Source organism: Pestalotiopsis fici, assembly GCF_000516985.1.
Source record: "Pestalotiopsis fici W106-1 unplaced genomic scaffold PFICI_Scf_2, whole genome shotgun sequence".
NCBI lineage: Eukaryota > Fungi > Ascomycota > Sordariomycetes > Amphisphaeriales > Sporocadaceae > Pestalotiopsis > Pestalotiopsis fici.
In genome coordinates this window covers 3,173,844-3,187,673 of record NW_006917092.1, presented here as the reverse complement: position 1 = coordinate 3,187,673, position 13,830 = coordinate 3,173,844, and the positions used below count along the sequence as shown (strand labels likewise).

General features: G+C 49.0%; 7 protein-coding genes across 7 annotated transcripts; 1 reads left to right on the top strand and 6 right to left on the bottom strand.

The window, feature by feature from the left end:
• Positions 1 to 374: 374 nt before the first annotated feature.
• Positions 375 to 875, bottom strand: PFICI_03149 (uncharacterized protein; the record flags this gene model as incomplete). The annotated part of the gene is made up of 1 exon (XM_007831730.1): positions 375 to 875. The coding sequence occupies one exon, from the start codon at positions 873 to 875 to the stop codon at positions 375 to 377; it is 501 nt and encodes a 166-aa protein (XP_007829921.1).
• Positions 876 to 1,955: 1,080 nt separating this feature from the next.
• PFICI_03148 (uncharacterized protein) lies at positions 1,956 to 4,787 on the top strand (the record flags this gene model as incomplete). Its single annotated transcript, XM_007831729.1, has 5 exons — positions 1,956 to 2,764; positions 2,829 to 2,989; positions 3,042 to 3,405; positions 3,460 to 3,807; positions 3,866 to 4,787. The coding sequence occupies 5 exons, from the start codon at positions 1,956 to 1,958 to the stop codon at positions 4,785 to 4,787; spliced, it is 2,604 nt and encodes an 867-aa protein (XP_007829920.1).
• Positions 4,788 to 5,409: 622 nt separating this feature from the next.
• Positions 5,410 to 5,967, bottom strand: PFICI_03147 (uncharacterized protein; the record flags this gene model as incomplete). The annotated part of the gene is made up of 1 exon (XM_007831728.1): positions 5,410 to 5,967. One exon carries the CDS (start codon positions 5,965 to 5,967, stop codon positions 5,410 to 5,412), a length of 558 nt encoding a protein of 185 aa, XP_007829919.1.
• Positions 5,968 to 6,620: 653 nt separating this feature from the next.
• On the bottom strand, positions 6,621 to 7,082 carry PFICI_03146 (uncharacterized protein; the record flags this gene model as incomplete). The annotated part of the gene is made up of 2 exons (XM_007831727.1): positions 6,621 to 6,791; positions 6,867 to 7,082. 2 exons carry the CDS (start codon positions 7,080 to 7,082, stop codon positions 6,621 to 6,623), a joined length of 387 nt encoding a protein of 128 aa, XP_007829918.1.
• A 1,761-nt stretch (positions 7,083 to 8,843) lies between these two features.
• PFICI_03145 (uncharacterized protein) lies at positions 8,844 to 10,114 on the bottom strand (the record flags this gene model as incomplete). The annotated part of the gene is made up of 4 exons (XM_007831726.1): positions 8,844 to 9,337; positions 9,410 to 9,488; positions 9,544 to 9,911; positions 9,973 to 10,114. 4 exons carry the CDS (start codon positions 10,112 to 10,114, stop codon positions 8,844 to 8,846), a joined length of 1,083 nt encoding a protein of 360 aa, XP_007829917.1.
• Positions 10,115 to 11,211: 1,097 nt separating this feature from the next.
• On the bottom strand, positions 11,212 to 11,868 carry PFICI_03144 (uncharacterized protein; the record flags this gene model as incomplete). Its single annotated transcript, XM_007831725.1, has 1 exon — positions 11,212 to 11,868. The coding sequence occupies one exon, from the start codon at positions 11,866 to 11,868 to the stop codon at positions 11,212 to 11,214; it is 657 nt and encodes a 218-aa protein (XP_007829916.1).
• A 458-nt stretch (positions 11,869 to 12,326) lies between these two features.
• Positions 12,327 to 13,235, bottom strand: PFICI_03143 (uncharacterized protein; the record flags this gene model as incomplete). Its single annotated transcript, XM_007831724.1, has 1 exon — positions 12,327 to 13,235. The coding sequence occupies one exon, from the start codon at positions 13,233 to 13,235 to the stop codon at positions 12,327 to 12,329; it is 909 nt and encodes a 302-aa protein (XP_007829915.1).
• Positions 13,236 to 13,830: the final 595 nt, after the last annotated feature.

The following is a 13,830-nucleotide window of genomic DNA, read 5'->3' as shown; positions in this document are numbered from 1 at the left end:
GGGTCTATATTATAGTAGCCAAGCTGTAAATTTGAAACCCCTATATACTAAGGTGATGAAGAGGTCATCAATACGACAAACATGAACTGGAAATACACAAGCTTTCTCGATTAGTCGAAAGATCTGGCATTGTCACCGCCTCAGCGATTTGTGGAGACGACGCAGGGAATGGCATAAAACGTTTGTCAATGTGAGAACCTAAGTATCTTGTGACGCGATATTATCCTTGGTATACACTCCCTCGCTTGCGATCATCGGCGGAATCGCACTGATATACGATGGCTTCAACATGATGTTTGATGCCAATATCATGCCACGGGTTCAGAGGGAAAGCCTTGCTGGCTAAACGAAATCCGTTGGGATGGTCTACATGGTTAGGCAGACCTGGACTCTTCTGATGTATCCATTTCCAGATTCTCCAATTTCCTCCTAACTGTACGTGCGGTGCAGCAGAGTAGCGATGCTTCCACTAGAGTGGCCAACCATAGCACCATATTGATCAGGTCGATCCAAAGCAAAGCCATGGCGTGAGTGTTCTTTGCACTGACACCCGAGACGAGCCCATCCCCAAAGGCTGCCTGCCCAGCGAGTATGGCCACCACCATCCACATGAGAGCCAGGAAACTGTCCAACAAAGACCACATTAGGTGTTTTATGGTGAATATGCAATGAGCCGCGCATAGGACAACGGAGAAAACGACGAGAACTTCCGCAAATATCCATGTGCCATCTGCCTTTGTATTTGTGCGGGAGAAATACGCCAGGTCGGCGCCGTAGAGACCAGCGGCCACAATTGCGAAGACGAATTGTCCGGTCCGGAAGGCGGTGCGCACAATCAGGCCGTGGCCTCCATTTAGATTCCAATATTTATCCATTATTACTGGGGAACGGTCGGCTCGATCAGGGTCGTCGGGTGGTATAATTCAACAAGGTACGTCTGGTTCTTAGGTAAGTTTTGAGATCAGTGATTCGGAGCTGGAATACTGGCAATGAACTCACATTCATCAGTTTCAGGGGAATGTCGTGTCCTTTCTTCTGTTTGAGTTGATTCGAGATACTTGAAGGAAATGACCACGGTCGCTGCTGGCTCCAGACTTGTAGAATCGTCGACCGTTGTGTGCCAGTAATATTCGATCGAAATTTTGCTGTGCGCAGCTCTGACAGCTGCTCGATCAAGGAATTATCGGAAATTTCCGCATGATTTAGGCATCAGCTAAATCACAAGTATTTCATGAACACCTATGTCAATCATGGAACTTTTGATAGAACTAGCACGAGCTATGACTTCGTTTTTGGTGTTGACATGAATGGTTTTTAACATTACGGGGCCATTATCTAGAGGTTTCCAGGTGGAGCAACGAGTACCAAACTGCCGAGTCGGGCTCTCGAGTCCTGAAATATCCCACTGCTATTGGGCAATATTTTCGCATTCAGGTGCGATAAATCACTTTCCGAGGCGTAGCGTGGACCGGAGATGCCTAGTCCCTACTAAGACACTCCACGGACACTCTGTTTAGACACTAAAAACAGTTACCCTCATCATAATTGGCCAGTATTTTCGCATATGAATGCGATAAAAAGATAGTTCGAACCTAGTGTAAGCAAGTCTGTCAAAGTCTCATACACAGCCGCTGGTACCTGAATAAACACGAATTGCTTCATTATCATTACCCATCTAGGGGTTTCGCCGTAAACACGGGGCCATCTCTGCATGATTCGTGTCGGGAACGTCTTAAGATGTATCATGTCGCTCTCGAATCTTGCAAATTTTTCGGCGCTGCGCTACGTCACGATCCATAAGGTTTTCTAACTTCCACGATCCCTGTACGAGACCCGGCCATTTTTTACATGTGGCATTTCGTCCTGAGTACCAGAAGAATATTGTATCTGTCCCGTCCGTTGAAACCATCCGCCGTGTTAGTTCAATACTCACAGAAAGGTAGACCTCAAGTGAAATGAACAAAGGCAAGGCTGTCGAGCAAACTCCACAACATAATCACGACAGTGATCTCGAGCAACTACCAGAAAACCCCGAATCAGCAGGGAACACAAGCAAGTTTGCCGAAAGAATCCCGGCGCCACCCTATACACCTATCGAAACCAACACAGAGTATTGTCATAGCAATTCTCACACGAGCTCACCAGCCTTCCCGCCCAACGGACACCAAAGATTAACCTCAGAAGCCTTTCCGAATCGACTTAACATCGTGATCCAAGTCGTGGGCAGCCGTGGAGATGTGCAGCCATTCATCGCACTGGGCCTCGCCCTCCAGAAACACGGACACCGAGTACGCATAGCAACACACAATGTCTTTCAACAATTCGTCACCTCCTCGGGTCTGGGCTTCCACCCCGTTGGCGGTGACCCGGCGGAACTCATGGCCTACATGGTGTCGTCGCCCAGACTTGTCCCCGACCTCGCGACCCTCCGCGCTGGCGCCATTGCGCGCAAGCGCCACATGTACGAGGAGATGCTCAAGGGTTTCTGGGAGTCTTGCCTGGCAGAGGATCAAGAAACGGGCGTTCCCTTTGTCGCCGACGCCATCATTGCCAACCCGCCCAGCTTTGCCCACGTACACTGTGCTGAAGCTTTGGGAATACCTTGTCACCTGGTTTTCACAATGCCTTGGAGCAGTACGGGCGCATTCGCACAACCTCTGGCTGGATTGACGCTTGACTCCAAAGGGAAAAGAAAGGAAAGCAAGTCGTCCACTTCAACCAACCTCGTGTCCTATTCAGTGGTGAACTTCTTGACCTGGCAAGGGTTAGTATTCATGTCTTATGTCTATATGTAGCTGAAACGGTCAGTCATACTAACTAAAACTCAGACTAGGAGACATTGTCAATCATTGGCGAGTCGAGACGTTGGACCTCGAGGCCGTCCCATCGACCGAAGGGCCTCATCTAGTGGAATCGCTAAAGGTTCCTTTCACATATTGTTGGTCTCCATCACTTGTGGCCAAACCATCCGACTGGGGCGAGCATATCGGTTGGTTCTCTCTAATCTTCCTTAAAGCGATCAGTGACTGATAATTCTCAAGATGTGTGCGGCTTCTTCTTTCGCGACCCTCCATCTTACACTCCTCCAGACGACCTCGCACGATTCCTGAGCTCAGGACCACGCCCCATCTACATTGGCTTTGGTAGCATCGTTGTTGGAGATGCCGAGGGATTGATGTCAATGGTTTTGAGCGCGGTCAAAGCTGCCGGAGTTCGCGCCGTAATCTCCAGAGGCTGGAGCAATCTGACTGCTGACGAATCAGACGACTTGTTCTTTGTTGGCGACTGTCCGCACGAGTGGTTATTCCAACAAGTTGCCGCTGTTGTACACCATGGAGGTGCTGGAACTACAGCGTGCGGGTTAAGATATGGATGTCCAACGGCTATCGTGCCCTTCTTTGGCGAGTGAGTTTCCGTCTAGCGCGTTTCCACCCAGCTGATGCTAATCACGGATTATAGTCAACCATTTTGGGGAACCGTGGTTAATGCGGCAGGCGCTGGACCTCCTCCACTTCCATATGAGTCCCTGACATCTCAGCGGTTAGCTCAAGCAATCGAATTTTGCCTTTTGCCCACGACCCGGGAAGCCGCTTCGGTGCTCGCATGCAAGATAGCTGCCGAAGACGGCGTTCAAAACGCAGTCGACTCTTTCCATCGCAGCCTACCAAAGGAATTGCTGCAATGCGACTTTTTCCCCGAAGAGACAGCAGTCTGGTCGTACGGAAGGGGGAGGAAGCAGGTCAAGATGTGTCGTGGGGTTGCATTGGTTCTTCGTCAACATGGTGTGGACCTCAAGGACTTGAGACTGTAAGATTTCCTAGCCAAGATGCAACCTACTTTTTCGTGCTAATTGGCCGTTATAAAGACACAAGACGGGGAATATCGATATTGAAAACCACCGATGGGATCCGTTCACGGCTGTTTCTGCCGCTTCCCTCTCGACAGTTGCAGGCGTTGCTGATGCGACGGTTGACATGGTACGCAGACCGATACAAGAATACCGTCGTGAGCGGTCAGAACCCGAGGTCGATGGTCCAAGTGATGCAACCACCAAGGGCACCGTAGCCATTCCCAGCGGCGCTGCCATGCTCCCATTAGTGGACACGGACACGATATTGATGTCTACTGAAAAGTCTCTTGCAAAGAAAAGTTCGAATCGCTTGGAAGCATTACCGGAGCAGTCTTTGAAATCGGCATCCAAAACATCGTTGGAAACCACGTCACAGTCATCCTTGAAATCTTCAAACTCACATTCCAAAGCGAGCGCCGCGGCATCGGCTTCGGCACACAGTATGGGCAATGCAGTAGCTCGAGCCACGCGGGGTGTATTTGTGGACATTCCACTTGCTGCTACTGAAGGCATGCGTGCCGTTCCCCAGCTCTGGGGCGAAGAGGTTGAGAAGCACGAACACATTCACGACCTGCGCAGTGGCGTGTCCGTGGCCGGGCGCTCGTTCGTTGGGGGCATCACCGGGGCGATAAAGGGAGTTTTCATGCGAACGTACGAAGCCAAGCGCAAGGAGGGGGCTATTGGCGCCATAAAGGGCTTGAGCCAGGGCTCCGTAGGGCTCGTAACCAAGACCAGTTCCGCCGTCACGGGCTTGGTGACTTATCCCGCTCAGGGAATCTCAAAGAGCATTCGTGCGAGGATACGCGGTGAAGCTCGGCGCAGAGTCACTCAGGCAAGATGGCGAGAGTGCGAATGGCTGTTGGAGAGCGGGGAGTGGAACAAAGATACATCCAGTGTCTTACATGATTTTGAGGGACTGAAGGGTCGCAACATCTAAAAAACGTGAGGCTTGTATTGTTGCTTCCAAATGACCAATGAGAGGGACGTGGATAAAAGAGAAGCCATGCCGGACCTCCTGGTCGAAACGCCCATTACTTTCATCACCAAAACCATTGCCAAAACCTTGAATACCTAACTCCATTGACAGATATCCAAGTATGAATGAGCAGACCCCGCTAATCATATTCGAGCCATTGGAGAAAACCCGCGCTCTTCATCTCTGAAAGTCTTTTTCTTATTTCGTTCCCGAAATCTCAGTGTTGGAAGCTCGAACGTGTAGGATTCCAATTTTGCTGCCGAATACAAGGACAATAATGCCACTGTAAAGCTTATCGTCAAGCTGATGGGCCCTAATGCAATTTTCAGTAGCTAGCGAACTATAGCCGGATTCAAACATACTTACACATGTACGCAAATATGTGACCTATGCTCCAAGATGAGTCAGGACTCCATTCTGTCGCGTTCATGCCGAATATAGAACTAATGAAGCCCAACGGTAGCTGTCGATTAGTGTGTTAGCCGCAAAGCATGCACAACGGCCAATCCGGAGAATGTGGTTAATACGAACAAAGATCACCGTCACGATTGTGAATGTCAAGACGAAACCGTTTTGCTTGAGACTAATCTTGTTCTGATGCAAACCTATCAAAGCTTGCTTGATGTCCAAGGCCTTGGCTAGCTGAGATAGCAAAGTCAGTGTTGGACCTTGCCAAGTGACTGCGGAGAATACTTACCATTTCCTCAACGGCCTGCGTCTCTTCTATGAGCCTTTCGTATCGCCTGGCCGAGGACTTGAGTTCCTCCTTGCAGAATTTATGGTCGAGCGTGACCAGAGCATCTTGCTGCAGTGTTATCACATTCGACAGCATCTTCAGCTCGTCGCGTATATCTCGCGTCAACCAAATGGCTTTGAAGTCGCGATTCGAGAAGAACTTTCCTTTGATGAGAGAATCGTCCGAATTTCTGCCGTAGTCTTCAAAGATTTGCATAGCTTCGGCTCTCTGGTAAACGTCAGCTTCCGAAATGTATTCATGCCTCAAGATTACGCCGACATACTTGTTGTACGATTGACCAATGAAAGAAGTTGTAATACCGCAGTCCGGCACTACTGTACAACGAGAGAGGAGAGAATATCCGAATACACCTGTACAGAAGGTGAGAAGACAGCGACTTTGCATTTATGTTGCCATCTCTTTGCTCAGCCTGCCATATGGCAAGGTGCTCAAGATTGTGCTGTGGGCAGCTTGGGATCTTCTGGTGAAAATGCTGGGAATCGCAAGGCGTGTCTGGAAAGCTAGTGACAATTGTATCTATTGATGGGAAGAATTAGCATGTCCAACGCATCTTGGTGGCCTGTTCAAATTTGTACATTGACCTTGGACACGTACAGTCGTCGAGGATCCAGATCCAGAGCTGATCGACCATTATGCGTGTCAACTTGAAGGATTTCTTGTTTCTCAAGTATCGAGTGACAACTTGATCCTTATTCCGCTCAGTCATTTGTTTCTCTGGAAGATACGGATTGTCCGCCTCATCAAGAGTTCGTCTGGGATGTAGTGTGCCATCTGGACGGCCTCGAGACACATCTAGGTCGCGTCTGGAATCATCGACATCGCCCCAGTGCAAGTAAGGCATCTCCAAACGAGTTTTAGCATTCGGAACTTTGAAGAAGAAAAATGCGCGGCGGTAATCAAGAAAAGGACAATCTTACATATAGTATTGTGTTCTTAATCACCTTCCCCTCCACATCGTGTTTTTGTAGATCTGTCCATTGATTGTCTTTTACATCTGTACGCATCGTCAGACAATTGACAGACTGGGCCAAGCATACTCAACTCGCATCTATAAGCTTACGGAAACGAAGTTGGAACCCAGCTGCGCTCATAAAAGGCGCGCAATACAGTCCCCCTTGCTCTTCTTCTTGTTGTGCGTGGGAGCGCCATTTATCATGGCTGAGCAGTGCTTTGTATTGAGCTTCGCAGCAGATACGCTTGAGAACATCCTGTGATTACAGCATTTAACTTAATTGTTTCTTAATGGTAGGATAGAGAAACAATTATGTAGTGTCTGTATTTACCTCGCATAAAGCCATGTCGTTGCTGGGAATATGGATCCAGCTCAACTTTTCCTGTTGCATCTTTTCTCGCTCATCTCTGATCTCATTCAAGTCATCCGTTACTGATCGCCCAGTCTGCGCAGCAGAGAACTTGGACGGATTGGTGTGGGCCATCCAATGCCGGATTCTGATGGAATCCAGGGCGTGGAGGCTTTCCTGCAAAGGTTTCATGGACATCATATCCGCCGAGAAAAGCAAAAGGCGCCTTGATGAGGGTTGCAGCAAGTTCCCATGCCTTGGGAAAAGAGGGTTTCGGGCTTGCACACGTGTTATAATATATGGTTGAGATCTCAGCGGCGTTGTAATTGGAAAAGATGGATCAATGTCATTCATTATCAGCTTTGCTTACATGTCATGTCGTCGATGCATTCAGATGGAAGCGGGGTATATCAGCGTGCCTGTTGCCGGCAAACTCGAATGGCATGAGTGTCCCTAGGTCATACGAAGATGACCACTCACAGAATCTCAATGCACTTGTGCGGGGCAAGATGAGTAAAGCAGGCTTCTAGAGACTGGTGCAGGGCAAGGGTCTCTCGACCTAGCTACCTAGGTTAGCATCTTGCCCGCTGAGACCAGCTACAAGGCATCTGCAGTGTTGGCAGTGGTGCAAAGCTGATGGTTAACCGGGCTGGAAGGCAATGATTTGTTCCATGTACTGAGTCATGGGAGAATATTTCTAGGCATTTCGGCTTTTAAATTTGCATTCCATATCAATAGCAACAGCAATCTTTACATTGTCTGCCAACTTATTCCAAGGCAAGTATCTTGGGATATTGGCTTTTAGGTCCTAGACCTCACCCGTGGCATTGGGCCCCGCTAGACCCCTACTTTTAGCCAGGGGTGATCCAATGATCCGCTAATTTGCCAGTAAAAGTCCACAGGTGCATTACACTTGCAGGACACGACAGCCGGAATTTCTAGCTGCATACGATATAACATGGGCAAGGTCCAGTAAAGATACAGCACTTACTATCGTCAAGTATCTGCAGCAATCTGACAATGATGATTGCTACCTGCAAGGTACTTCTAGCTTGGGTAAGATGGTCATTCGATCAATCGTTCTTCTAGACAAGTGAGTTCTAGACAAGAGCGTGCTGCAGAATACTCTGTAGAAGCTTTGACCGAACGAATGGTTGCTAGACAAGGGATTGGAAAAAAGACACAATCAATGTCTTGCATGACTTTGAACGGTCAAAACGTCGCAATATTTAAGGATATGCGGGGTAGCTGTGATCGCGAGATTTGCTCGGTCGTCGTTCGGGCAGGTCATCGTCCAGGTAAGGCTGAGTGATTACATGGCAGATCGTTACATTTTCCTTGCCTAACAGGTATACATGCTATGTAACTATTCATAGTGGGATCCATCTTTACCCCACAGAGCACCTGTTAAGAACTAATATATATCTTTAAAACTTTCACAAACCACGACCGTCACCTCCCAAGGATCCGCAATTATGCCGAGATTTATACTCCCGGATTCGTACATAGGACGTGTCAGCAAACTGACCGCATTGGCCGCCTAAGGATTATTGGTGATTTCGCATTCATTCCATTCTACTGGCCACGGTCATTCGCTTTGCCGGGTTGAGTTTTGCTAGCGACAGTGGGATTCTGCACATAAATAAATGTATATATATCATTCTTCCCACCGGTGTATTTGAGAGATTGTATCAGTTGCAGTAATGTGTGTTAACAAAGTTCGGTATCGCAGTCACCATATTTGATCGAAACTCTCTGGTAGGGGTCCACGAGATATCATATTACCAACCCTAGAAGAGCTTCTACATCAAAATCGATATGAAACTTCTTGATCATGTGGGAGTATGATAACATTGCCTTGTGAGTCAATATCTACGGATGCACATCTACTTCACAATCCTCGATTTCTCCATTCTGGCCAATGTGTTATTGATGGCATTTTACGCTCATCCCTTTTCATCAATCATTGCCTGCAATTTTGAGCACTATTCGGCCTGCAACATCGCCTTTCAGAAGCTCTTCATATACAGTGGGCAGGTCCGCAAAGGGACGGACCGAGATTTTCGGCTTGACCACTCCTCGCCTTACCAGATCCACAGCTTCCAGGCACTCTTTGAGAGAGCCGACAAGGTTGCCAGTGATATGTAAACCCTTGATCACAATGGCACTTATAGGAGTTTCGATGAAACCTTTGCCAGGAGGAATGCCCACGCAGCTCAATGTTCCACCTACCTTGAGCATCTCAGCCGCATGAGAAAATGCCTTGGCATTCCCGGCTGTAACAATAACTGCATTTGCTCCACCATTCGTAATGTCCAATATGTTTTGGACGAGATCAGAAGTGGTCGTGAAATCAACATAATGGCTCGCACCAATGGATTTGACAAAGTCACCCTTGTCGGATCCTCCATCAATGCCCACCACTACAGCTCCCTGAGCCCGAGCGTATTGCACTAAAGACTTGAATGTTAGATTCTTGATCAACTCTGTAAGCGCAAGCTCTGAAAATCGTTCGAGCAACAAACCTTCCAAATGACCCAATCCCCCGCCAGCCCCGATCACAACCACCCAGTCCCCAGCTTTGGCATTGGCATTTTTCACAGCCTACTATCTTGTTATCACTGCCAATCTTTCATAGAATATGTTATTATGGGCTCACCTTGTATGTCGTCACACCAGCACAAAGAACAGGTCCAGTGACAACTGGATCGATATCATCAGGAAGGATGGTCAAGTAGTCAGCATCAAGAGCAATGTACTCCTGGAAGCTTCCGTCCTCATGATGAAGGTGGTTCGTGCTTTTGATGCAATGCTGTTCTTTCCCTGCCAAGCAAAAGTCGCAGCGTCGGCAGATTCGGCTGGCAAATCTAATACCGACAAAACCACCAATTTTGAGTTCATCCCCGCATCCCGGGCCCAGAGCGATGATGCGACCGACACCTTCGTGTCCACCAACATGCGGAAGCTTGACTTTAGTGATTGGACGTCCATCTGGCCCGGAAGCCGTGCCCTGTTGGGTGTGCAGATCTTTTTCAAAACTCAGCTTGCTGTGTCGCTCCCTTTGGCCAGCGAATTGGCAGGCACTTACCGCTCTGGCAAACACCGGTATAAAGGACCTTTGCTAAGACCTCGTTCCGCGCCGGCTTGGGCACCGGGTAATCGTGAACCAACTTGACACCTCCGCCGAGTTTGGCACAAACAGCCGCGGTTTGGGTCGTTGGGAGTGACATGGTGTTGAGTCTGAGAATAAGACAGTAATGACGCTTCCAATTCCTCGGTGCTCCTGGTCTTTAATATTGGTTCGACTAGCTGGCACGAGACAAGCCTGTCCACACACACCACCCCGCCTCTCTAAACTTATTTACCTCGATGTGTCAGCTGGATTGTTCCGTGAACTATGGACTTTACACGGACGACCCCCACGCTACGGCAATATTGGTCAAGCCAAAGTAAGCCTTTATGGATCAAAAGTGTACTTGGTTGAGGCCCCCAGAGGGCTACTGGGACCAGCCAGGTATGGAAAGCGATGCCAGAAACAATGAGGTGTGGAATCGAGAATGCGGAACAGAGAAAGGCGAGGCACAGCTTCCAGCGTCAATATTTCTTTTGCCATTGTTGTCGCACTATGTTCGTGTCTACTCCTATCCCAGATTACCCTGCCATTATATCAGAATTATTCTAAGCACTGACTAGCAGCGGCACAATATTCTGGATATGCACATATGAGGCTCTGCTGAGTAGCCCCCGACGCGCTTCACCCTAACTCTCAGTTTCCTCAGAATGCGCCCCCACACATTAGGAGACGACTAGTTCTCTGACGTATTATATAATTTAATCAATTGATATACGCCCGTCTAGATTTATGTAGCTTAACAAGAGACTCTCTAGATGTAACAAGTATAGAGTATATGCTAATAGTTAATTTGATTACACATGCAGTAAAGGTACCTTTGTTATTCGGATTATATATCTTTTAAATTCGATGTGTTTATTGTAGTATAGGGGCCGAGGAGAAGCAATTTAGAGATAAGCATTCCTTTGCCAGTAATAACATGGTCCCTGAGAACACATCGATGTGTACGATGTATATGTACTATGTACACTTATATATTATGCACGATGTCGCCTCAGACCGGACCGCTATCCAGGGCCGTTTTGTGTCAGTGAATATCGGCCTCCAAAAGTACCATAGTTATAGGGGTCACCTGCGGAAGCATGGCACAATATCTGGCAGTAAGACATTGATGGAGCAGGAAGTTCGCTCCCAAGAACTTTGAAAGTTGAAGAGCAAACGTCTACTATATCACAAGCCAGAAGAGAATTGCCCTTACTTATGCTCACCGCCTAGCAACTTTTGTAATCTAGCCACACGATCCTTGAGATTACTGGCACTTGCGTTTGCTGCTGCCAAAGCCGCTGCTTGTGCCTCGCCCCCTTCACCCCATCTCGCGTCCACTGGTCCAGACCAAGCCTGGCTAAATTCATCGCAATCTATCCACCGCCTCCGACTTCCGTCGACCCAGCTGTGCTGCATGGCCCTTGGCCCCTTGCCAATCAGGGCAGCCCAGACTGCGGCGTCGCCCGGCTCGGCGAGACCGGCCTCCTCAAGCGCCCCAATTGCGCCTGCTGTCCAGTTGTGGCAGTTACCCTCGCCGTAAAACGGCAGCTGTGTCTCGTCGGCGCCGAAGCGGGCTAGAACGTCGTTGGCGGTGCGGGCATCCCCGGCGCTCAAGCCCCCGCGCAGCTCGCAGCGGCCGCGCGGTGCCGGGTCCGAGGCAAAGGGCTGCTGGGGTCGCGACTCGTATATGAAGCGCACCTGGTTCGGGCACCGTACGTGGTGAAGATGGCAGATGGCCGGCTGAGAGACGTCCGCGTGCACGGCGAGCGCCATGTGGCCGACTGGATCTGCCAGAGGCTCGTTCGGGTTGTCGCCGCCCCAGAGAACGACAGAGATGGCATGGTTATCTACGGCTGGAGCGGGCATTGCTTTTCTCTGCTTGTCCTGTAATTTTTGATGGTGCCTCAAAACCCTCAAGTCGGAAAATTCGTAATGTCTGAGAGGAGAGGGGAATGCGATTGCGATTGCGATTGCGACTGCGATTGCGACTGGGAGATTTATTCAAGGCTCAACAGGCTGCAGGATAGGCCCTAGTTACGCGCGCGATTGTGTTTGTTGGTTGTGAACCATCCCCACCTAATCACTGCATAGCCACGAAGCACACTCGCGTAACGGCTCTCTTGGCGCTTAGAACATACGTTGTCAATAGCAAGTGTACGAATAAATCTTTCTCAAAAGTTTGCATTTGGTAGGCACAACGTGAAGCCCAGTTTCTTTATTCGGTACTTGCATTATCGTCTCTATGAATATAGGTCTCGTTTTAGTAACAATGTCTTTACCAACGCCACTACTTAGGGGGCTCTGACACGACATGTCATGCATGCTCATCCAACTATCCAGTTATAAATCTGACTCAAGATGTTGGCCTCTATCCAATAAGGTGGGATATATCGCTCAACCTGTCGTATGAAACTCGGCATAAACGTGCCGTGCCAGGTAGCCTTATACCACTCCCAGTAGGCGGGGTAGAAACCTGCCGTATTCCAGTCCAAAATAACCACATTCAAATCATCCTGTACGAGTATGTTGCCGGGGTGAAGGTCACCATGTGTGAACACTATGTCGTGGCCACGAAGGGAGTGCACCAGTTGCTGGATAGTATACATCCTGTTATACTCCGGGGATTCGGGATCCTCCACGTCAGGCTTTGGGCTCGCCCGTGACAGAGCTTCTGCGATTCCATGGTTAAAGCCATCTTCGTCTGCATACGGTCCATATTTGTGATCTGTCTTGTCGAAGTCCCACTCGAACTCGCCAGCCCTGCAAGGATTGCGATTGAAGCCACCCACATAGTCGCCTTTGATGCCTCGCATTTCCTTGAGGTAGTGCTGCAGCTTGCCAATCACTGCCTCTTTCTCGCTCTCCGAGGCGTCTTGCCAGAATTCGTATAACAACTTCCCATGTTCAAAAGACATGAGAATATGCGCAGTGCCGTCGAGCTCATAAGCACCGAGGACTTGCGGACATTTGACGCTGGTCTGGCGAGAGATAAAGTCCATGGCTTCTGCCTCGACTAGAGTAACACTGCCGCCGTACTTGACTAATGTATTTTCGTCAACTTGCCGGAATGAGTTGCCTTTCATCCAAGGGAATGGATTGAAGGAGTCTGCCAGCGTTTCTGGATCCAGGACATAAGGAGGAGGACCAAGCAACTTTGAGATTACCAAAACAGGTTTTGCGCTTTGTTCATCTTGGACGCCAGGGTTCTCTGTTGCTTGTTGTTGGTCCCCCATTCTCGATACCCGGGACGTCTCCTGCAGTTGATGAAGGGCAGGCGACGCAAACGAGGAGCGATAAAAAGAGTATGGAGTCGACAACAAACTTGAGGGGTGCAGAAGGTGCCTTAATCAGTGGCCATGCCACTAATTGATTTCCCTGGGAAACGAGCCTATCTACAAATCCGGCTAGCGTCTGTCTTGAAAGAAGGGACAGTGCCAAATTGCTCCATCACTGTGCGTTCTTTGCATATGTACATACTTAGTATACTGTACACTGCCCTGGGTGCTGCTCAGGACGTTTTCCCAACTCGCGCCATGCAATCAGCAAGAATGTTTCGCGCCTGAAGTCCAATCAGCGGGTGTGCGAGGTGCATCTTAGAAAGACTGGCAATACTGGCACAATCTACCTACCTAGTACCTATACACTATCCTAGGCATTGTAAGCGCTTCTTGGCCAAATCTGGGTCGACTTGGTAAGCGCTAGCGTGGGGTCTGTCCTCCAAAGGCGCGTAAGTTGCAACCTCGCGGCTATGGCCTGCTATTATGGCCTAGATCATGGAAATGAATGCCAACACCGTACGAATATTTCAAATCATGAGAAAAACAGATG